Below are 25,334 nucleotides of genomic sequence, written 5' to 3' on the forward strand. Positions count from 1 at the left end.
TTTTGTTTCTTGATCTTATTTTCTTTTAAATACTCTAGAAGATGACACTATAGAACATTTATAGACATCAATGATAAAAGGGAATAAAATGTAGTCTTACCTGTGTACATATTTGAGATTATGTATTGAATCAATGGCTAAGACCATTTCAACTATATAGAACCGAGCCATTTCTTCTGGAAGACGATCTTCGAATTTGCTTAATAAAGTTAACAAATCACCACCACAGTAATAATCCATCACTAAATATAAATTAGATACGTCCTAGAATCGAAAAATAATACAATTATTAAATACAATGGATTTTAAATAAGAAATTTTATTACAGAAAAGTTATAAATATTTTGAATGTTATTCCCATTAAACAAAGAAATATATAAAAAAAAACGATTAATCGATTAATTCCCATGTATGGTATCAATTGTTTGCTTATACTACTGTGCACCGAAAAAAATAGTTTCTATCTATTTATGATCCAAGTTTTCGCGATAAACAAATTCCTATATCGCGTGTTTTTTAATCGTACCTTAACAACGCTATCTCGAAAACGTGAAGAAACGAGGACCAGTTAAAAAATATTGTGCATGTAAAAGATTATTAAAATACACAAAAATATCAACACTAACAGATCCGCATTCGAAAAAGGAAAAAATGTAATATTTCTCCTTTTAAACGTAGCTTTTCAATCTCAAATAAAAAAAATAGTACAAACTATTTTTCATCATCATATAACGGGGGTCCTACGGCGATTGCCGCTTCCCGCATTTCAGCCTCCATCTTTTCCTATCTCTCCAATCTCCCTCTTCTAAGCCTCTAGATTGCATTGTTTTTGTAATTTCTCTTCTCCAGGAATTTGGTGGTCTTCCCCTTTTCCTTCTTTCTGGCGGAACATACATTAAGGCTTTCTTTGGCCACCGCTCCTCCTCCATTCTCATCACGTGACCATATCATTGTAATTGCCTTCCTTGTATTCTATCTGAAAGAGTATCTCTAATTCCTGTACGGTTTCGTATTTCCTCATTCCTGATTCTTTCCATTCTCGATACTCGACATGACCTTCTAAGATAATCCATTTCCACAACGTCTACTGTATCTCGTTCATTCTTTGTCATCGTCCAACATTCGGCACCATATGTGGTAATTGGTTCTACAATTGCTCTGTATACGCGAAGTTTGGTATGCATCTTTATTTTATTAGACCACAGTAATGAATTCAGTATTCGGATGCATTTTTTCCCTTGGGTTATTCGGTTTTGTACATCTATCTTAACTCTGCCATCTGCTGATATGATGCTTCCTAGATATTTATACTGGCTGCAGCCTTTTATGACTGCGTTTTCAAGCCTCAGATCTGTGGTATTTCCTCCAATTTTTAAATATTCTGTTTTGCTTATGTTTACAGTAAGCCCCCATTTGGCATATTCCTCAAATAATTTTCGATTCATATAATTTATATCTTCCTCATCGGTTGCAACCACCACCTGATCATCTGCAAAAAACAATGTATACAGAGTTTCTTGTCCCACTTCGATGCCGATAAATCTACATTTATTTCTCCAATTCCTCAATGCTTCTTGGACGTATATTTTAAAGAGTGTCGGTGACAAACAGCATCCAAACAAACTATTTTTAATTTTTTCTAACTTTGCCTCTTTATTACAGTTTGAAATAGTTGCATTATCAAAACGAAGCATTCACAACAAAAGTCATCTTAAATTTCCTGCGTACTGCCAATAAACCTCCTGGTACTCCTTAAGTAATCTTACTAAATGTATCAAAAGGACTCTGAACGATATTGGAAATAAATAAAAAAATGACTAAACATCAGAATCATTGTAAACGTCAAAATCTTTTTTTTAAGCTAAATGACGCACCTTAAAGAAATTAACAAATCACGTGTGGTTGCCCTAATGGTAGATTTTTTTTTTTGGAATATATTTAGATCATCAAGTTAACCCTTCAGCAATTCACTTAATATGAACACGCTTTATAGAGAGTGGATGATAAAGTTAAGCGAAGCCAAGCAAGATCGCTAAACTATTTAGCCACTGATGGCTTTTACCGATCAAAATACATACTAAAAACTAAATCGATGATGTTCCAACAAAAGGATACATTGTATTAAATATCAAAGCTATACAGAGTACAATACTATAAAATTAATTATCTTACATTCAACCATAGATAACTAAATATTTCGATTATTTGTGACGTACTTTTTGTATTACGACGCTAAAAGGTTTATTCATTTTATAGAACACCGGTGCACGGAAAAGACAGTTGTGAGATCCAATGAACTAAAGTAAAAGTTTAAATAACCTTGCTAAACACAATATATAATTTCCTGTTGCTAATAATTTCAAATAAAGGACGGATTTATGGTTTAACTTTATAGAGAAGCAAAAAGTAATAAGAAACACCGGTAAAACTTTTATTGGTAATGTAGAAGGTTAAAATACGCTTAACATTACGTTTGTAATGTAGTATAAATATATTATATAACCAGTATGATAAAGAGACTATTACTATATTTATAAGAGTAATAAATATGGCCACAAGCTACCAACTCGTGTAAAATTATAGTCCAGTCGTCAGAGAGTTGACCCCTAAAAATCATACGAACAAGCTGAATTCTGCCGAGAATATTAATTTTGGGACCCCAAAAAAATGCAAAAAAATTTACCACTTTTACCCGCGGGCTTCCCCTCCTCGTAGGGGGTGAAAACGTAAAAAAATTGATTTACCAAGAATCTGTACGCTGCAGAAAAAAATGTTTCAAATAAAAAATGTAGCTGAGATAATTCTAAACAAAAATGTGTATTAGCACTTTTTGTGTAAAATGAACCGTTCTCTCAGAAACGAAGATTTTAAATGTCAGTTACGCGCGCGAATCAATGTTCAATAAAATTTTTATCAGCTCGACGGTAAAAATTCGATATCTTTTGATTTAAGTGTCCTATCGACAAAAATCAAGACGCGTTTTAAAGGTAAAGAGTGCAGCTTTCGTACGCAGTTTCCGTAGTTTTCTGAGAATAAACTCAGTTTTTATAAAGGTGTTAAATAAATAAACGTGGCGCGATTTTTGCCATTTTTTACGATTCTCATTCTCTTCATTCTTTTCCTCTAAAACGCATCTTGATTTTTGTCGATAAGACACTTGAATCAAGAGATATCCAATTTTTACCATCAAGCTGATACAAATTTTATTGAACATCGAATTCGCGCGTAACTCACATTCAAAATCGACGGTCGCTTTAAGCGTTGTTTGTGGGAGAACGGTTGATTCTACACAAAAAGTGCACATTTTTATTTAAAATTATCTCAGCTATTTTTTATTCAAAACATTTTATTCTACGGCATTCAGATTCTTGGTAAATCGATTTTTTTGCGTTTTTACCCCCCTATTAAGGGGTATTTTACGGGGAACCACGGGGGTAAAAGTGGTAAACTTTTTTGCATCTTTTTTGGGGTCTCAAAATTAATATTCTCGGCAAAATTCAGCTTGTTCGTATAATTTTTAGAGGTTCAGTGACATTTTCGTCTCTGACGATTGGAGTATTAAAGCACCTAGATGTACTGAAAGGAAATATTTAAATTCAAGGAATTATTCAAAATAATTCCTTAACCAGATTCCAGACCACCACCAAAACTTGGTATTTTTGAAATATTATGTCCGAATAAGCTACACTACGAAAAGTAAAAGGAATATACCTTTACAGTGAAAATTTGCAGAAAAATAACTATTATCAAAACTAAAGTAATTGTTTAAAATGGCAACCACCTTTTTGAAGGCAAAGTCTTGCTCTTTTTGTAATTTGTCTGACTGACTTCCTAATCTCGTCTGGGTTATTTTTCATTTCTTGAAAGGCGTCTTTAAATTTTAAATATAATATAATATGAATGAGTTGTACTTGATCTAAGACTGTGGAAAATGAAAGGTTATTATAGATATGGGAGAAGTAATGATTGCATGCACAAAAGTCTCAAGGTAATATTAATTAGTATTTAGTTTAGAGAAGGTAGATGCTAGTTAGTTAGGATGACACGGGATACCATGGTAATAATAGTGGAGATTGACTATTTACGCAATTGGAGCTAGACCTCGTATCTATGACAATTTCTAGGTCTTCATACAGATTCCAAACGTAGTATGTTTTTATCTTGAATATTGTGTATCAAAGTGACACCGTATGGGATGTTAAGATGGTTATTATATTTTAGGTGTTGAAAAAAAGTTGAAGTGTTCTCCCGTTTAAAATGGTCTGACGATCTGGTGGATAATGATCTATATGTTATACCAATATAGGTGGCATCACAATGGAAGCATTACAATCTGTAAACCCAACTGCGGTTCATATAGTGGATGGAATCTTTGATGTTAGAGTTTAATTTAGAGTGTGAACTTTAAAAGAAATATGAGTGTTTTCAGATGTGCTCTTTTAATGAAAAGTTTAACTTCCCTTTTTCGGATTCGTCTCTGGATGATTTTGAGTCATATCCATTGTTGTTGGCAATTTAATGATGTTTAATTCCTTTTTATACTCATGCGTATACAAAGGTTCTAATGGCGGAAAATTTGAGAGATATAAATATGGTGATTAGATGAAGAGTGAATAACATTGTCTGTTTCAGTGGGTTTGTGGTAGATACCAAAGTTGAACTGGTCTTTGAATCTGAGAATAGACAAATCTAGACAGTTTATGACATTTGAAGTTTCTAGTTCCATAGTGAATTTCATGTTAAGATGGATTTGGTTAATTTTAAGCAGTAGCTGATGAGCTAAAAAATATGTGATTTAAATCTCCCACTGATATGTTAATACAGTGTCAAAAAGAATTCTGTAATATTCCAATTTTTAAAAGATTAGAAGAGAAACAACCATGGATCGATCTAAATCTTGTAATATTTCGGAGATGATTTAGACGGAGAAAAAGTCAGACGAGGAAAGTTCTTGGGCAGAGTTGGACGAAGAGAATAGTAGTGACAGTTATGAACTTTAGTAATGTTTTTATACAACCACTCTTATTTGTCCTTGGCCTTTTTTCTTAATAACGGCAAGAAATTATAATTAATATCAAAAATTAATTCTTTTCCGGTATCACACGTACTTTTTACTGTAACATCTACATATTCATCTCCGATAATATGACATTTAACCCAAATTTAGTCTTTTTGTGCACATTAAGGTACACGGTTTGTATTAAATTTCTAGCTTTAAGATCTTGCTCTTTAAAAGTTTAATGGGATACCCAGTAAGTGGCTGCAATACTGACAATATTGAATAAATAAAATTAAAAGTTTAATTACTCTCTTTGAACACCATACATAATTTCCTGTTACTGTTACAATAAATTACGGATTTATAGTTTAACACTATTTATACCAAGTAGTATAAAGTACATAATAGCATGGATAAAAGTCTCTGATTTTATTTGTACTTAAAAAATTAATAGGATCTCTAAAACGTTAATTTGTAGTTATTTGTAAATGAATAGAATAAAATTTTAATACATGAAATTATTTTTTAAATGATGCTGATAGAGATTTATGTGGTAATAAAAAAACTTTTTTTCACAAATTTCTTAAAATGTACATTATTTATCAGTTATTTAATATTATTGCTGTTGCAACCGTAAACATTTATCTAACTTTGTATGTAGAAAGAAGGTGGTGTCACAAGAAATAAGAGAGTTGGGGAAAGTAAGTTCAGAAATGGGTGCGTAATTGGAGGGATAAGTGAGTTGAGAAATTTTCAATACTTTCGACAATACTTTCAACAAAATACTCACTAAGACTGCTAGCTATTTTTACGTTGTTTGTTAACCGTTTTGGGCCTGAAGTAGTTTCAGAAATTACAGAGTTTGGCGTCTCTCGTCTATTATTGATTAATTTTTTAAAAGTTTTCCACATTTATTTTGGATTGTTTCTATCAATTTCATTAGAATTTGGATTCTAGTACTCGTACAGAGTATATCGGAATAAAAGTAAAAAGAGAGTTAAGATTTCATTTCACGTACAGTGCGTTTGTGTATGCGCTTATACGTATTTCACCCTAATAGGGATCATCAGAGACAACTATTCACAGTCGCTCTAAAAGTGAAAATAAATCTTTTCTGTCTTAGGAAGCAACTCTAAAATGGCTTCACTAATTGTCGAAACCAAATTCAGATGTATGCTTTAATCTGAATCTAATCCTTTACGGATTTTAATATCAGATGTAGCTATTTGCGTCTATACGAAGCCATGTTAGAGTTGCTTCCTAATACAGAAAATATTTATTTTCACGTTCAGAGCGACTGTGAAAGCCGTTCTGAAGAGGCCTATTAGGCCGAAATACGTATAAGCGGATGCACAGGCGCCCTGTACGTGAAATCAAATCTTAAGTGTCTTTTCCTTTCTTTTTTCCTCGTTAATAAATATTAATTATAATATTATTAAATTAATAAAGAAATATATTAGGGCCGTATGAAGAAAGAAATATGTTTTGGCGATAGGTTACAAAGTTAACAAAAGGATTAAAACATTAACAATATCATACATGCAGACGATACCATTTTGATAGCAAAAAAATTGAAGACTTAAAAAATATAGTAGGCAGAGTTAATAATACAAATGAAGCAATGGGAGTGACAAAATATCTTCAAAAGATAAAATAATGGCAATTAGAAAAACCGATAAAAACTGTCGCATTGACCTAAATAACATTCAGTTAGAACACTAAACCGAAACGAAGCTTTCTGAAGGTGAAAGATTGGACAATTAAATACCATGAGACGACTAAAAGCCTTTGAAATGTGGCATTAACGCAGAATGCTTAAAACAAACCGAAGAGCATTAAACACAATAAACTGAGAGTTAGAACTTATAACAACGATTAAGAAAAGAAATATTTCGTATCTAGACCATATAATAAGAAATGACAAATATAACTTGCTACGAATAATAACTGAAGGGAAGATAGAAGGCCGAAAAGGAGTAGACAGAAGAACAATGCCATGGCTTCGCAATATCAAATATTTTGATGTAATGATCGCAAACCTCTTAGTGCACCAGAAGAAGATTGGAATCTTTACAAATAATTGTTCACAATATTTGGGCTACGAATTTGTACATTACCAAGTACCCAACCCATAATAATTATTAAATATTGTCACAATAATATAAAACGACTTACCTGAAACGCATAATGAAGATGCGTTATCCATCTTCTATCACCATAGACTAAAACATCGCGTTCTTCTTTAAAACACGCCGTTTCTGCCCTCTTGAGCATTTCCCATTTATTGAGAATTTTCATGGCGAAAACTTTTTCGGTACCCTTAAATTTGACTACGCACACTTCGCCAAAAGCTCCTCTACCTATCACCTTGATTATCTCAAAATCTTCACGAGTCAACCTTAAGGATTTTACTGTGCTGGCTACAGGTTTAACTGAAAAAGAAAATTTTATATCAAATATATAATAAATTACCCATCCATAAAATTAGAACAAGTGATTTTTAAAGCTTGTCAATCAGGCAATATTTAGTTATAGAGGAAATGAACTGATAAACATGTGGATATAGAAATTAAAAAAGAACAATGTACTGGGCAAAACAGCCTATTTCTCGCTGACTCAAATAAATTTTAATCCAAAACTACACCGAATATAAAAAATGAAGGTCTATAAAATCATAATTGAAACAATAGTATTGTTGTGTGACATACGCCTGATTGCGGCCCTGTGCTTTAGCTAACTCGAGTACTCTCTTTTCACTAAAGAAAATATTCCACGTACCGTTTCTATCGATGCAGAAATGTTCTCGTCGTTCGGTAAGATTTCAGAATATTTGTTCTCATTTATATAAGCCCACTAAGGCGGCCTTTGAGGATTAGTATCGGCAAATTGTTTTAAACGATAATTATTAATATAATTAGAATTTGTAATATTTGTTGTGCTTCACTTAATCTTTAAACCCGCAGAAAAATGGAGCAGTAAGTTATGGATATGACGACAGAAAACGGAATTAACGAAAACGGAGTATGAAGATCCAGGTACAACCATGAACTCTATAACTATTCAAAGAGGCACCGATCTCAGAATTCGTTAAACTTCAGAGACTTCGACGACAGAGAGAGACGACAGAAAACACAAAAGGAAAAAGAAGTTTTCGAATGTAAAATTCGAAGAAATACCTTTCGACCGATGATCCAAAATCGGATATGAAAATCTAGATATAATCATAAACTTTATTATTCTTAAATAACTCCATAAAGAAGTATCCAAAAAAAATCAAAATTATTATATACAAAACACCGCTGAGACCGGTTCTCACATATAGGACAGAAACATAAATCCTAACGCAGCTGGATGAAAGACATTCGAGCGTAAAATACTCCGTAAAATATGTGGAGCTATAAACGGCCAAGGGCAGTGTTGCAAAATATATAACTTCTAATTATACCAACTCTTTAATGAAGCAAACGTCGTAACGTACATAATACAGCGACTCAGATGGAGGGAAAATAGCAGGCAAACGTAGTCCAGGACGAAGAAAGATTTCATCGTCGAAGAACTTGCGAGTTTGGTATGGTATTGATACAATCATGCTATTTGGGTGGCAGTGAATAAAACTAAGATATCTATGATCGTAACCAACGTTCTGAAAGGACATGGTACATGAAGAAGAAGAGTTAGATGGGCTGGACACATAATACAAATGCCAGACAACACGATCGCTAAATTAGATAGAGGTGAGACTGACTTAAGGGTACTAAAAATCAAAATGGCAACAGGTTGAAAGAAACCGAACAGATACTAGACTTCAGATACTTCGATTGGCTGGTCACGTAGTCAGCATGGATTATTGACAAAACAGATTGACAAAAAGGGCTCTAGATGATTAAATGCAGGTAGAAGGTCAAAACTAAGACCACATAAATCGGACGCGCACAATTTCCTAAACATCAGAACTTGGATTGGGGAGTTCTTTTTTGTAATGTTTATATGGGAATTGGTTTCTTACCTAAGATCATATACTTGGTTTTTTTGACAGTAATCTCTATATTGGAGCCCTCTTTTTTGATTTAACTAAAGCGTTCGATTCAATAAATTTAAATGTTTGTGTAAAGTTTGTAAACTTATATTATTGGATTTCGAGGATATTTTTTGAAGTGGTTATAGTCTTATCTAGAATATAGACAAATGTATGTCAACATTGCTGAGTGTCAGTCTGAATTATATGATATCGATCTTGGAGTTCCACAAGGATCAATTCTGGGTTCTTTAATCTTTATCTTTTATATCAATGATATGCCCAAATATTTGAGTACAGAAAATACCCTTTTGATGATGAGAAAATCGAGAGGTGTTGATAACTTAAAGCTCAATACCATATCTTACGAATTTCCATCTCGGTGTAAAAAACTAACACTGCTTGGGGTAATTGCGGGATGTACTAAATATGTGAAGGGTAATTCGCAAGGTTATAACCAGTAGAGATATACATCCATCAAAAATATTCGACGTAAGACGCCTCAAATTAGCAGATGTAGGTTGCGACCGTAGCCTAGTATTATGTAAAATAAGAATTATCATGAAGCACATCATAGCCGAGCCAGCAGCACAATACAAACAAAAATCAGAGTCGAAGAAATAAATACTGAATGCACAGAATACTTATACGGAAAAATATTGTCAGAAAAGATTGCTAAGAATGAAATATTAGGAAACGATAACATCGAGGAAAAAACGCAAAAATAACATAACTAGCGCAGTGACAGAAGCACTTGGAGAAAGAAAGGTAACGAACTCTAACATCAAAAAAGAAAACCCCGCGGCTTAGAGAGGAACTGAAGACATAATGTGAAGAAAAGGAGAAAGCCTTTTTACAATACAGAACACAACAACAGTCATAAAACCACTATAAACGAATCAGAAATGAAACGAATACTTTAGTTACACAAATAAAAAAGGGAACACTGGCAGAGCTTCTCAAAACAGATGGAACACGACTTCTACGGAACATAAAAAGAAATATGGAGAATGATCACAGGACAAAGAAAAGAGATGTTCACTTGATTACATGTAGCAGGATTTTGCTTGCATGATGAATAAGGGCAATAGTTCTGTAATTGCTGCATACAGTTAGTGATCTCATTTTATGGATAGTGATAAAGGTTGAATCGCACCACTCATCAGGCCATTCACCTGTAATCCATATCGTGTTGCAAATCTACTAAGATGTAAATTGAAGCTGGAGGGTCAGATAATAAAACAAATGGTGGAGTTTAAATATCTAAGCACCACACTACGGAAAGCTCGAAACAGAAGTGGAAGATCAAGTGAATAGAGCAAACAGAGCCGCAAGATGCTTGAATGAAACAATATGGAGAAATAAAAATATCAAGAAAGAAATGAAAGGCAGAATTTACAAAACAGTCATGAGATTAATAATGACATGTTCGGCAGAAACACGACCCAACACAGAGAGAACAAAAAAAATGTTAGAAACAGCAAAGATGAAAATTCTTAGAAAAATTTATGGTAAGACACTATGAGACACATTATCTAGCTACGGAAAGCTCGAAACCGAAGTGGAAGATCAAGTGAATAGAGCAAACAGAGCCGCAGGCTGCCAAACGAAACAATATAGAGAAATAAAAATATCGGGAAAGAAACGAAAGGCAGAATTTACAAAACAGTCATCAGACCAATAATGACATACGCGGCAGAAACAAGACCTGACACAGAGAACAAAAAGGATGTTAGAAACAGCAGAGATGAAAACACTTAGAAAAATTGATGGTAAGACACTATGGGACAGAGCTAGAAGTACAGATATACGACATAGATGCAAGGTGGAGAACATCAAAAACTGGGTAAGAAATAGAAGAGTAGAATGGAACGATCATATAAGCCGAATGACAACAAATAGAGTAGTAAAGACGGCAAGAGACGGTTCCCCAATAGGAAGACGATCAGTAGGAAGACCACGCAAACGATGGAATGACAACTTACTATAGGCACATTGAAAAACAGACAGAGTCATGTCTATATAAAAATAAGAAGAAGAAGAAGACACTATGAGACAGAGCTAGAAGTATAGATATACGACGTATATGCGGGGTGGAGAACATTAAGGACTGGATAAGAAAGAGAAGAGTAGAATGGAACGATCATATCAACCGAATGACAAAAAATAGGGTAGTAAAAACGACGAGAGACGGTTCCCCAATATCAGTAGGACAAATAGGAAGACCGATGGAACGACAACTTACTGGAGGCACATTGAAAAACAGATAGACTCATGTCTACACAAAAAGAAGAAGAAGTGCAAAGAACTCCCCAATTTGATAATGATAAACCCCCTTTACATGCAGATCACTTCCCCGGCAGTGAGCAGGGAATAGAGCAGGGAAGTTGGCAGATTGAGTATGTAAATACGTCGCTCGCGCTGCCATTACTCATGCCACTGCCGCTGTCGTACGCTCCCTTCGTTGGCGGTTTTTTTAACGGAAATCAAAGGACTTGCAGTGCGAGTGACAGTGACTGTTTACATGCTGCTCGCTCTCTTGTCGGTGCACGCACTTATTTGTTTATTATTTGGTAAATTTTTCGTTAACTATGGTTGAGTGGAGCAATGACTAAGTGCTGAAGTTTTTAGAGCTATATGCTAGTGAGAGATTGTTGTGGGATTCTTCACATGAAGTCCACAAAAAAAGCACAATGTACTCGATACGGTTTGTCCTTTAAATTTAAATTTGGTCCTTTAAAACGATATTAATTGCTTTACAAACTTCCGGCACGATCAGCGAAATTGCTGGTGATGATACTTTAAATAAATATCGCAAACTTTGGTCACTGTCCCCAGTGGCCAAATATCGTAATGTTATTACGGGGCGTATTTTTGGTGGTATTGGAATTCTTACTTTAGTCTGTTTTTTTTATCATGGACTCCATTTTCTGAAGCAAAAATTAAAAATCTATGCATGGCATTCTGCAAAAGATAAAAATTTCTCCGGATTCCTCACAAGTCAGTTCATTGAAAAAGTTTGTCATATTTCCTCTATAAAAACTGTTTGAAGCCATTTTCAGATTATTATCCAAATAAAAGACTTTCGACATCGACTTTTTTTCTACCTCATTTGGTACACTGATGCAGCACTGTGGTAGCTGTATGTAAACAGTCATTTGCCTTAAATGCTGCCGTGAAATTATTTCGGACAGGGCAGTGGGCAACGCGAGTAACAGCAGCAATGGCTGCATGTAAAGGAGTATTATACTTTAAGAGACACATGCCTCGAAAAAATTCGTACACACTCAGAGAACAATATTTAATTTCAAATGTGACCCATAAAAACTTTTCATTTTCATAAATTTAATTTCGTTAATTACTGAGTTTTACTATAATTCAATTGATAATTATAAATCTTTTATTGATAAATTGGATAGCGATAACTGCAACTTGCATTTTAGATTCCTTACCGAATAATCAAGAGAAACTATCCGCATTACATGTAATGTAATGTAAGTGATTAATGACATCCTGATTTTTTCATTTGGCAAGATAATGGCAATGTTTTTGGCAAAAATGTATCAAGTTTATTTTTAAACTGCTTTAACATACAAACATTTGTTTATTGTCGATGAAATGGTTGTGTTTTGTTGTTCTAAATAATATATTTACTATTTCCCATTTCTAGTATTTTTCTATAATTATAGCCTTTCTTTCAGCTCAAACTGATAATACTGATCACTTCCGGTTTTTCAGTGTGCGAACCTAATGACGCATTTGTGGTATTTTTGACTCGATGAGCGATCGAAACTATTGAAAATTAAAAGAATGCTCATCCCAAAAATACGTCAACGGGTTTTGCACGGAATTTTTAATAATAACGTTAAGATATATGGAGAAACTTATGTAAAAAATCAATCGATAATTTATTAATTAATTATTTTCTGTAAAGAATTGTTAAAGAAAACTTCAATTTCAACAAGCAAATGAAAAAATATTAGTACAAGTTAACCTTTTATACAATCCCATCAGCTATGCAAAATGGAATCTAGATATTTAGACGATACAAATTGAAATACTTTCAAGATATAACAGTAGTAACACAATCAATTCTGTACCTCCATAAAAAAAACAGCGATGTCACTCCTGGATTAAAGCTATTGGATAATACCCATTTAAAGTTTTGATTCTGATAGTAAAAGGTGGCAAACATAATATTGATTTAACCAGAAGTTCTGTTGCAAACTAACATTGCTATTATTAGGTCAAGATTATTGAAAAAAATTTGAAGAAGTTTTAACACCCGAAAAGTATTGATCATAACCAGATAGTGGTTAAATTGGTAATGATAATACGATAAGTTAAGTAATATGAAACTACCTCATTAAACTTCCTAAAAATCTGAAGCTACGACCCTGAGTCTCCGGCAGGGTTTACATGATCAAGGGGTGTTAAGAATATCCGGCCAGTCATTGGGTGGATAGCGACATATAAAATCTTACATACAGAAAGAAAAGACAAATGCTCGATGAAAGTTACTAAGTACAGATACCGACGAACGAAAGTGGTATAACGTAGAATGCATCATAAAAAAGCTATAACTAAAACCAGTAAAGAAAAACACAAGCAAGAAACGCGAACTAAGAGCAAATGTTGGAAGGCAGACGAAATTTTCGACCTTATGGACTACGACTAAAAGAAAATAAAACTATTCTCAACTGCAGCTAAATTAAGAACAAGATCAGACAAACAAAACACGAGTAGTTGTCTATTCGACAATGTAGAAGCCAAACGCGATTCGTTTAACACTTTTTTTTTATTTAGTTTGATGGCCTTGGCCGAGCCAATTAGCCAGACAAATTTAAAGACAAACAATTTTTACAATCAGAGGAATTTTTTACAATTAGAGGAATAAACATATAATCATCCGTACAATCTAACATGCAATTAGTAATAAATTAAAAATTATTTTTTAATTCTTTTTTTTCTTTTTTAATTTTTTTTTCCTTCGCTAAGACATAACCCGATTCAACATCTCGAAGGTTTACATCTTCCTTTTTTTTTAATTCTTTATGATTTTTTTTTTTTATTAATTTTATAAATATTTTTTTTTTTTAATTTTTTTAAATTTATTTTTTTTTTTCTATTAATTTTTTTTTTTTTGCTATAATACAATATTTACTTAAATATAAGTTAGTTTTAAGCTACAATTTATATTTACAGTTTTTGATATGTTCGTAAATCGTTTTTAATATATTGATATCTCTAGAGAAAATCAAATTGTTCAGGTAGACGGGAAGTGGAATTTTTAATATAATAAGATCCGTTTAACACTAAATAGTGAAAAAGCTGCAGAATTGTATAAGAATAAGTTTACTGTATTATTAATAGACCAAAAAGGGAAAGTTATCTTTGATACAGAAGCAAAATTAAAGGAATCGTATAATTGTATCAAAGTACTGCACAAAAAACAGCAGTAACTCAGAATCATAACATGTTTCCTTAATAGACATGCGCCAGCAAAGGGACACCTTAATAAAATGGAGTTATTTCATGGAAACTTCAGCTGCAAACTCTGTAACAGAGTACCTAAAGGAGTCAAGTCATACACAGTGGAAGAGCACTTTTTTCTTTGCCACAAGATGTAGTTTTTTTTTTAATTCGACTCAATAATTCGGCATATTAGAGCTGCCCTGTGGCCGTTTTTTTCTTTTCTAGGTAGTCGATGTAGATCCCACCTTATGATAGTGGCCACTACCCCTTCTACCGATAGGACAGTATTCGCTTTCTTGTCTGCCAATTGTGTATTGACGAGATTGTGGATTTTTGACACGTTAACCGAAATATCAAAAATACTTAAAAATAACAATGAACCGCTGGAAAAGTGGAGCGAAATTAAAGAAGAGATTAGGACTTCAAGCACTAAGTTTTTACTACCTGATAAGAGAAAAAAGAAAGACTGGATGACTGCAGAAATCCTTGACATGGTGGAAGAGAGACGGATATATAAAACTAAAGATACTGCTAAATACCGTGAAACCCATAGACGAATAAGAGCTGAGATAAGAAAAACTAAAGAGAAATGGTTCTCGGAGAGATGCGAAGAAATCGACCAGTGCGAAAAGGTATACGACTATCATAATATGCATAAGAAGAAGATAAAGGAACTCACAACAAAGAAAAGCTACAATACTTTATCGAAAGGGCTGTGCGATGATAATGGAAATCTACAACTAGACCCCGACAAAATAGTTAGAATCTGGGAAATTTATATGGAACAACTGTTTAATGATGACCGTCCTAGTGGGTATACACTGAGCAATGATGATACTGGCCCTTCTATTCTAAAATCAGAAGTGGAGAATGCTATAAAGGGTCTTAAAAATAACAAAAGACCAGGCAACGATAACGTATACGGGGAAGTATTGAAAATGCTGTGCGAAACAAACAGTCAATTTCTAGACTCACTCGTCAGACTCTTTAACAATATTTATAACAGCGGGGAGTTTCCTGAAGACTGGCTAGAGTCAACTTTTGTTGCCATACCGAAAAAACCAAAAGCAAAGTCTTGTGATCAATATCGGATGATAAGTCTAATTAACCACATTTCGAAGGCATACACCAAGGTTATTTACAACAGAATAGGCAAAAAATGCGAGAATAACATTGGAAATTCGCAGTTTGGGTTTCGGAATTCTCTTGGGACAAGAGAAGCACTTTTTAGTCTACAGGTACTCATCCAGCGCCGCAGAGATATGAACAAAGACGTGTACATATGCTTTATAGACTACGCAAAAGCATTCGATAACGTAAAGCACGAAAAGATAATTGAAGTTCTCCATAAGATCGGAGTCAACTACAGAGACATTCGAACAATAGCGAGTCTCTATTGGGGTCAAACAGCTAAAGTGAAAGTAGGATCTACATTGACCAATAAAATTGAGATCAAGAAAGGGGTACGACAGGGCTGTATCTTGTCTCATATTCTCTTTAATATATACTCAGAAGAAGTATTTAAGACAGCGCTGGAGGAAAGCACAGAAGGCATAAAGATAAATGGAGAAATAATTAATAACATAAGGTATGCTGATGACACTGTGATTCTAGCAAGTAGCATGGAGGAACTGAGTTGCCTAATGAGTAAGATACAAAAAACAAGTGCACAATACGGACTCAGACTAAATATCACAAAAACCAAATGGATGTTAGTAAGCAAAACCCAACAACCACCACAGCAACTGATATTAGACAATGAAAGAATTGAACACGTGGATTCGTTCATCTACTTGGGAACAACAGTTAACTCAAATTGGGATCAAGCGAAGGAAATACGTATAAGAGTAGAAAAGGCAAGAGCATCGTTCACTAGCATGAAGCAAATTTTCACCTCTAAAAGCCTCACCCTACCTCTCAAAATTCGACTTCTGAAATGTTATGTATTCCCGGTTTTGTTATATGGAATGGAGGTGTGGACAATGACCGCAACATTGATGAAAAAAGTAGAGGCCTTCGAAATGTGGGCTTACCGACGTATATTACGTATATCCTGGACTGAGCACGTGACCAACGAAGAGGTACTACGCTGGATAGGTAAAGAGAGAGAGGTAGGAATAAGTATAAAGAAAAGAAAGTTGGAATACTTGGGTCACGTTATGAGACATAATAAATATAGAGTACTACAGCTGATCGTTCAAGGGAAAATAGACAGCAGAAGGGGTCCAGGGAGGAGAAGACACTCGTGGCTCCAAAACTTGCGGCAATGGTTCGGATTGTCATCTGCTGAACTATTCAGATCTGCCGTAAACAAAGTCAGAGTGGCCATGTGGATTGCCAACGTTCGGAACGGACAAGGCACATGAAGAAGAACCTTCGTGATAGCACTGATAGCCGTTTTTGGGACATCATGGCGTGGCTCATCAAAAACCTACGTGCGACCGCTTTAAAACTCATTAAACCAATTTTTGACAGTCGCAAGCGAAGAAGAGTCACCATACACGACATAATATCGCTCTTCGATTTTGCTGAGCGTTTTCCCTTCAAAAAACGAGAATCGAATCACCGACCAATATTGTTCTTTTTCCATTTGTCTAAAATCCGTGAACACTACGAGTCCGATTCGGCTGAAATTTTGACATTAGCAGTCTTCAAGACTACATGATAAAAAATTTTTCTTGCGATAGAGACGCCATCGGGTGGTGAGGCCAAGTACTTACTACTACTCACGAAGTTACTAGTTAGGAAACTTTTTAAATATAATTACGTTATTTTTCGTTCATATTGTAAAATAATATTACTGATAACCCTATTACATGTGTTACTTTTTGTACATTAAGAAGATCATAGAAAAATAAACTTAACGAATACAAATATTCAAAAACTTACCTTGTTCTATAAAATCTGAAACTGTTTTTTCTTTTCTTAAACTCGAATTGCAACATTCATCATAGAGAACAAGTAATATATCTATGAGGGTTTCGATACTAAAACTTTGTTCTTTGGCTAGCACAGGCCCGCCAAGAAACAACATTTCCAGTTGACGCAACCGGCGTTCGCCCGAAACCCCCTGCATGGTTCCCACGCTCTTTTCACTCATTTGAAAATGACATTAGCACCTGCAACATAAATAATTTTACTGCAACTAATGTAAATCATAAACTACAAATACACTACGTAATTTAGGTAAAGTTAAAGTGTTATGCCCATATGAATCAAAGAAATGACAATTATTATTAATGCACAATAATCATTTATCCAGTTTATCTTTAATGCTAGACGCAAATTACAAAATTTCAGTTATTATAAGATTTCAATATGGCTTCTCGGATAATTCTTGGTTTATAGAAGCGGATGGGGGATGGATGGGCTAGTTCTGGAGTTTTCAAAATCAATTATGTGACCTGTATGAAGATGGTGTTGACCTAGAGCTGAAATTGAATCAGAATTGCGAATACAAATGAAATGTTCATAAATCCTATTTTGGATTATACGATCTGTTTGACCTATATAAGATCTAGGGCAATCTGCACAAGGAATTTCATAAAGTCCGTGTTGTTCATTTGGTACGTTGTCTTTGATTGATCGGACAAGAGATGATAGTTTTTGTTGGGGGTAAATAGCCCCCATCCGCTTCTATAAACCAAGATTTTTGAAGAAAAAAAGGCCAAATTGTCTCAATAAACGAGATGACGGCATACGGTTACCTTCGACATGGAGACCTTTCATAAAGAAAATATCGTCCGCTCCACCCGTCATTGAAAATCCTACTTCCATAAATGTTCGTGCAAACCCCCCTGCCAATTCCCACGCTAACCCCTAACCACCCAAAATACGTCACTATCGATGATATAAGTAGTGTTTGGGGGCTCGGGAAACTGAAACCTCGGAAGCCCTAAAGAAGACATCAAAGAGGATGTCGAAAGCTCGGCGCAATTATTATAATCGACGCGGTTCAACCCGGGAGACTGTTAAGTTTAATATTAATTCTTGTAAAAGTATGTCTTGTAAATGTACTCACCGCGGAATCATTTCGGAACACACACACACACACACACACACACACATATACATATATATATATATATATATATATATATATATATATATATATACATATTACGATTCTCGATTTTCACTTTCAGAAAAATATTTAAGAAATTAAATATAGAGGCATGTTTAAAATTAAGGTAAAAATACGAATTTAGTGTACTTCAGTGATTAGGAATAAGAAAGAGAAATTGTTTTCTAAGACCGCCGACAACGATAGAATTTGACTTTTGAGTATTCCAAATCGGTGTATGACGTAGATTTTGTTGTCAAACCCGAAACGGGTACTTAGTATGTTGTGTGTATAATAAAACGAAATGAGGAGACAGGAGAAGAGGATTGGCCGAAAGAATGAGTGGGAAATATATTTTTTTATTGGAGAGTATTGATTGGTCAAGGAAGAGATTTTAGGATATGGTATGAAAGAAAATGAGAGGGTTGGTGTTGGAAAAGGAGACAATTTTAAAGAAGTTCGATGCGAGATTTAATTTTCTTTGTAAAGTTATTAAAGAAAAATAAATTTTGGTGTTTTTGCTGGTTTGATAAAAAGTGAATAGTGGGAAAAGTCGTTAAGTTTTTGTGGTAGCAGCCAAACAGTATAAAGTAGATATTTTCAAACAAGTTGTAACTTTTTGAAATACAACAAACTATCTGAGGCGATGATGTCGATGTTTTTTTTTTTTTGAGAGGCCACCACATTTGGAAAGTTGTAAGTAGCATTTGATTGTCAATATTTTATTTCGATAAGACATTGTTTATTTGGGCAAAGATCGACCCAAGAGGAGAGTACCTTGAACTAGCAGAAGCAGCATTTTAAGAAGAGGAAACCCTGTCAATTTGCAGATTAAATTTTGATTTAAAATTTTCAAAATACAGTCATAGGGAGATAGAGGTATTTTGAAAGGTTATCGGTGTGTAAATAGAAACTGTTTTTCTTATTTGATCCCTAGAATTAAAGAACAAGTTAGGGACATATGATCTTTATGTTTGGATTTTTACATTTAGATGTCATAATTTTGATCTGTTAGAAAATTTTATTCATTTTAAGTATATAGCAGGTATATGAATTTTGTGTTGATACAGTATATTGATGAAATTTACATTTGATATTTACATATATGTGTATTTTTTATTATTTAGTTTTGGTCCTCTCACTTGCAAATACAACAACAGGGATACTGAGGCTGTTGAAGTAATATATTATAATTTAAAATTCATGTTTGCTTACCATTGTAATATATATATATATATATAAACAGTTTTAATAAATCCAAAGTTATCTATAAGTAATTTAGATATTCATAAACAGGGTGCGTCAAAATCTCTCACAAATATATTCAGGATATACCCTGAATATATCTATAAGAGATTGGGTTAGGTTAGGGGATATATATTGGTTCCAAAGTTAAGTGGCGTTAAAATAAACTTTTGAAGAAATGGGTTCTACTAAAAATCTCCCCAAAACTGACCAACCGAAGACAAAAAAAAAAGACAGACATTGATCACAAAATTGACAGGTTTTAGTATATATACGGAACAGTTTACAGATCATTGAACAAGACAAGACTATATGCAATAGATAGACTGTTAGAATTGTATAAGAAAAGTGCCTAAAACCTGGAAGGAAGAGGATATTTTACTAACCTAATATAACTGGCTGAATAGTTAGAACCCAAAAAGCCGAGGTATTACCTTGAAACCTAATTGAAACCAGCGAAGCTATAGAAATTTACGGCTTTGAATTTGACAAGAATCAGGCTATCAAAGGACTTTAAGAAATCGATGTAAATAACATCAACCTGATTGCCATTCTCGAATCCATCCAATAGATCAACTTGGTAAACTCCTAGATTCTAGATCAGTTGTTGATTTGTTCTTGTAAAACCCAAACTGACTCTGCACTAGAAATCCAACTAAGTTGATAAACATAAACAGGACTAAAGAATAAACCTAAACACAAACAAGACTATCTAAAATATCAAACAATTTTGACATTGCGGAGTGAATCCGTACGTCTCTGGGTCTCTATAAGTAGTTACGTCACTAGCATCACCTGACTCCCATAAACTGAGAAAAATACCAGTTGCCAAAGATTTACACATAGTAAACACACAACTTTTAATTAAGAAATATATTAGAGATCTTGTTTGCTCTACAGAAATATATTAGAGATCTTTTTGGCTAGGATTTTATAAAAATTAACAAAAACCTGACGGTTCCTTATACTTTTACCTATCGTGTTGAAATAGAACATAAGAATATGGCAGCCTCAAATACATATACTAGAAAATAACAGGATAACTTAGCTAGCTACAACAAGTATAAGATAGGGCGCGGCAACTCTGACGTGCTTTAAATTCGCGTTTAGATAGAATCATTAAACGAAAAAGATATTAGTCAAGGAAGAGGCAAGTGTTTACAAATAGTTTTACAAATAATAAAAAATAACCCATTTATACTCCCAATATTTAATGCTATACAAAAAAATGTATGTACCTACTGTATAGAGTAAGACGATTTGTTGACTTTTACATTAGTTAACGATAAAATTAGATTTTTAAGGGAAAATTTTCCAAAATCACACAGCACTTAGCATCCTTTGTTTGTTGGAAAGAGTACTTCACTCGTCATTTTTAAACCATGAATTATTCACTCATATCTTGCATCCCTCAACATTAATTTTCTTAAAAGAACTGGATAGATATACATTAAAATTAACAATATAATGAAAATGTTTAAACCAACATGACGAAGCATTTAAAACTAAACCATATTACAAATATTATAACTGTCTTCAAAAAGAAAATACTTTATAATAATTGAATCTCATTAAAACAGCATTACTTGTTATCCACAGTAAATAATCAGTTTTAAAATTGATTTTGAATTAATACAACATTATTTTTGTACATGAGATAAAGAACTACACTCATAGACAAATATATTGCACATTTTAAATATTTATTTAAATTAAAAACCGTAATATGACAAAACAAAGCAAATTAAAACAAATTATCGTATCATTACTCCTATAAATCAATAAAACTATTTATAAGAATCGTGTTTATTCGTGTAATTCATTCATTACATCAATAGACAAAGTAAAATAGCCAAAACTCGGTTCGTTTTAAAGAATACGGAATACGTGGAATAGGATACAGCACAAGAGATTTTTTCCCCCGTAACAATAGTCCCCAAAAATAAATTTTTCTCGGGGCATCGCAACATCCAGGTATTTGACGAGTTTTTCCGATAATATGTATGTATTTTATGGTAAACAAAACTATACGTTTTCTGCTGACATTTCGGCATGGTTTTTAACTTATTAACAATTTAGTGCAAAAAATGCGATTTTCCGAATTTTCGCTTAAAAAGGTATCTATTTTTACTTGAAAAGCACTTGAAAAATCGAAAAGTTACTGGGCGCTATTTTTCAACTGGAATATCTAGTGGAAGTCAATAGAAAAGGCGTTCCATCTCGTGGGTATCGAAATTTTTACTGCGTTATGTTTTTTTATCAACATTTAAGCAAAAAAAGCGACTTTTTTCATTCATTTTAATATCGTGACTAAAGGCCCGTTTTCACGCTACGTCTTATTGTACGTTTTGTTGGATAGGACAAATCCTATACAATAAAACGTGGCATGTAAACAGCAAAACGTACGTCTTGTCAAATCGAAATAAAATCCAAGGTCAGATCGTAGAAATGATGGGAGACGCATAGTTTTGCGAGAACTGATAGGATAAAACGTTACGTGAAAATACATATTCAGACAAGTCGTCCGATCTTGACTTATTTGACGACTAGTTCCACTGCAGTTCGCTTCATTTTTCTTAAAAAAACCTAATAATGTCAGATTTGCGGCAATGCATCCACGATTTTCTCGGGGAATTTATTGAATTGTATAAAAGTTTTTAAGTAGTTATGTTTTAAAACCAAGTAGATTGCATTACAGGTTTCAGGAATTATTTGGCTTAACGCTGGTTTGGATATTATGATTGTGAACTCCAAGTCCTTGACGCTGCGTCCTGTTGTAAGATATCTGAGAGTTGCTTTGAGTCTTTCATGGGGTGTAATGGCTTTTCTCATGAGGTGTCTTATTTCAATATGTATGGTGTTACCAACTCTAGCAATTGACAGTAGGCTGTGTCCATTCGCAAATAATTGCGCCAATCATCTGGTTCGCCTCTTTTAGTAACGAGACGTGGGAATACTGGCGTCTTTTCAGAAGCCATTCTCTTGACCATCTTGTCTTTTCCCTCTTCATCCCCTTTTTCCTCAGTCGTAGTATTGTTATAGTTGAAAAAATAAAAGAAAGCAGCCGTGTTTCCTCCATAATAAAAAAACACTAAACAAACTTCACACAACTCAAGACTCTGAATTAGAAATGAGAATGAAAGCGGAAGGGAAAACGTAGTGTGTATACACTGGACAAAACGTACATTTTGTCGTACGTTTTATATGACCCACAAAACGTACAATAAGACGTAGCGTGAAAACGGGCCAAAAACTAGGCATTCTAAATAAAAACGTTCAACAGACGACCTTCTTGAAAATACTTGTTGCCATTTAAAATTAGATTTTTTAAATTACAAAATGTTTACAAACAAAAAAGTTATTGCAAATTAAACCCGAAAGTAAGCATTTTTTAATTGTTCATAATTGTTAATTAAATTAAAATTAATTAAAATAAACAATAAAAACAGTTTTTATGTAGTTACTATATTTGCAAAAGATGGGCCTGATCGGTCGTGTAGTTTTTAAACAAATCTAGTTGTTTATCTCATTTAAGAGAAAAAAAGGCCATTTTCAAATGGCCGTACTGGTGCATTGTCAATGCCTAAAATGTCTTTTTTTGTCCGATTCTCTTCGGTGGCCACGATACCATACTGGCATTATAGCAGCTTATAAAAGAAATATTAATACAGAAGTCCCTCCCCAATGATTGGAATATTGGAATACTTTGCACCATACACAAAAAAGGAAATATCTTTCAATACACTGACCACAGACGAATTACGCTTCTAAATGCAGTGTATAAAATATTTTCTACAGTACTATGTCACCGGATGGCAACATATGCATGCACAACGGATAGTAGGAAAATACCATGATGGTTTCAGAGGTGGTAAATCGACAATTCATCAAATTGCAAACCTGAAACAAATTTTAGAAAAAACACTGGAATATGGCATTGATACTCATCACATATTTATAGACTACATAGCAACCTACGACTCTGTGAATAGGAGATAAATGTTCAAAGCAATGAAAGGAAAATACCAAAAAAACAGTTGGTAAATTTAACAAAAATAACTCTTGAAAAAATTAAATGTAGAGTACGAATTCAGGGGAACTGTCTGAACCTTTTAAAAAAATAACGGGCTGCGCCAGGGAGACGACCCTCTCTCCTGTATACTGTTCAATATGGCTCTGGAAAAAGTAATACGTATGTCACAAATCACAACCAGTGGTTCAATATATAATAAATCAGTGCAAATCCTTACCTATGTTGATGATATTAATATTGTTGGGAGAACGGAAAACGCTGTACGAGAGGCGTATGTAGCATTAAAAAAATCAGCTACAAAAATGGGTTTAATAATTAACACCAACAAAACGAAGTATATGAAAATAAGCACGCAACCACAAATCCTACAACCACATACCTTTATAGAAAACGACGTCATCGAAGCAGTAAACGAATGTGATGAAAACAAGTTAGGATATTTCGAAAGAAAAGTACTAAAGCGAATCTATGGAGCAGTGAATGACAATGGAGTGTGGAGAAGACGATACAACTTTGAACTTTATAAAATATACCAGGAACCAGATATCATAAAACATATTAAGATATGACGTCTGAGGTGGATAGGGCATATAATGCGGATGGAACAAAATGACCGAGCTAGAAAAACGCTCCTTGATAGACCCATTGGTCAGAGAAGAAGAGGAAGATCCAGAACAAGGATCCTTGATAATATCGATTAAGACATGAGAAATATGGGAATACGTGCTTGGAGAAGGAAGGCGAAGGGACGACTGGAGAGAAATTCTTGAGGAAGCTAGGACCCACGAAGGGTTGTAAAGCCAGAATGATGATGACAAAGATTTACACATAGTAAACATACAACTTTTAAGAAATATATTAGAGATCTTGTTTGATCCGCACTCAGCTTTTTTTGGCTTGGATTTTATAAAATCAACAAAAACCTGACGGTTGCTTATACTTTAACATATCGTGTGACTGTTAAAATAGAACATAAGAATATGGCAGCCTGAATATATATCGAATGAATCGAATCCTCTCTTCCTCTCTGTCTTCTTCCCGGCGGGTCCCAGTCCAATATTCTTCTCGGCCACCTGTGCCCTGGTATTCTTTGTACATGCCCGTACCACTGAAGGGCTTTGTTTTCCAACTTTTTTGTAATTGAGCATTCTACTTCCATTCTGTTCCATATTTCGTCTGTTCTTATTATGTCCGTACAAACGGCATTTTTTTCACAATTAAAAAAAAAAATTCTTTTTGCTTTAATAGCAATTTTTTTTTTCAAAAATAGGCTCTTTAAACCGTTCAACTTACAGATCATATAAACAATATATAAATAAAGTAAATTGTACAGCGGCAACTATTAATTTTATTTGGGGTGCTAATTAGGGGATGCTTTCCACTTTTAAAAAATTTTTAAACAAAAATAAAGCTTTTTTACTTAAAAAGTTGACGAATTTTTCCCGAAAAGTGCTTCATTTTTTTATTATTTTACGTTGAAATATTCGATGGAATTTAACAAATA

At 33.7% G+C, this 25,334-nt stretch overlaps 1 protein-coding gene across 4 annotated transcripts in view; it reads right to left on the reverse strand.

Moving 5' to 3' along the window:
• Positions 1 to 25,334, reverse strand: part of gek (serine/threonine-protein kinase gek) — a 126,544-nt gene that overhangs the window by 87,101 nt on the left and 14,109 nt on the right. For 3 of the 4 annotated variants that reach the window (XM_072532944.1, XM_072532941.1, XM_072532942.1), the window contains exons 2-4: positions 17,379 to 17,608; positions 7,175 to 7,431; positions 101 to 264 (exon numbers count right to left, since the gene is read on the reverse strand). In XM_072532944.1, coding sequence (XP_072389045.1) covers positions 101 to 264; positions 7,175 to 7,431; positions 17,379 to 17,589 — 632 coding nt within the window. In that variant the 5' untranslated portion in view covers positions 17,590 to 17,608. Of the gene's footprint in view, positions 1 to 100; positions 265 to 7,174; positions 7,432 to 17,378; positions 17,609 to 21,039; positions 21,274 to 25,334 lie in introns of those variants that run through there. The other variant, XM_072532943.1, reaches the window with a different exon arrangement.

This window comes from Diabrotica undecimpunctata, chromosome 5 (genome assembly GCF_040954645.1).
Source record: "Diabrotica undecimpunctata isolate CICGRU chromosome 5, icDiaUnde3, whole genome shotgun sequence".
In the NCBI taxonomy this organism is placed as follows: Eukaryota; Metazoa; Arthropoda; class Insecta; order Coleoptera; family Chrysomelidae; genus Diabrotica; species Diabrotica undecimpunctata.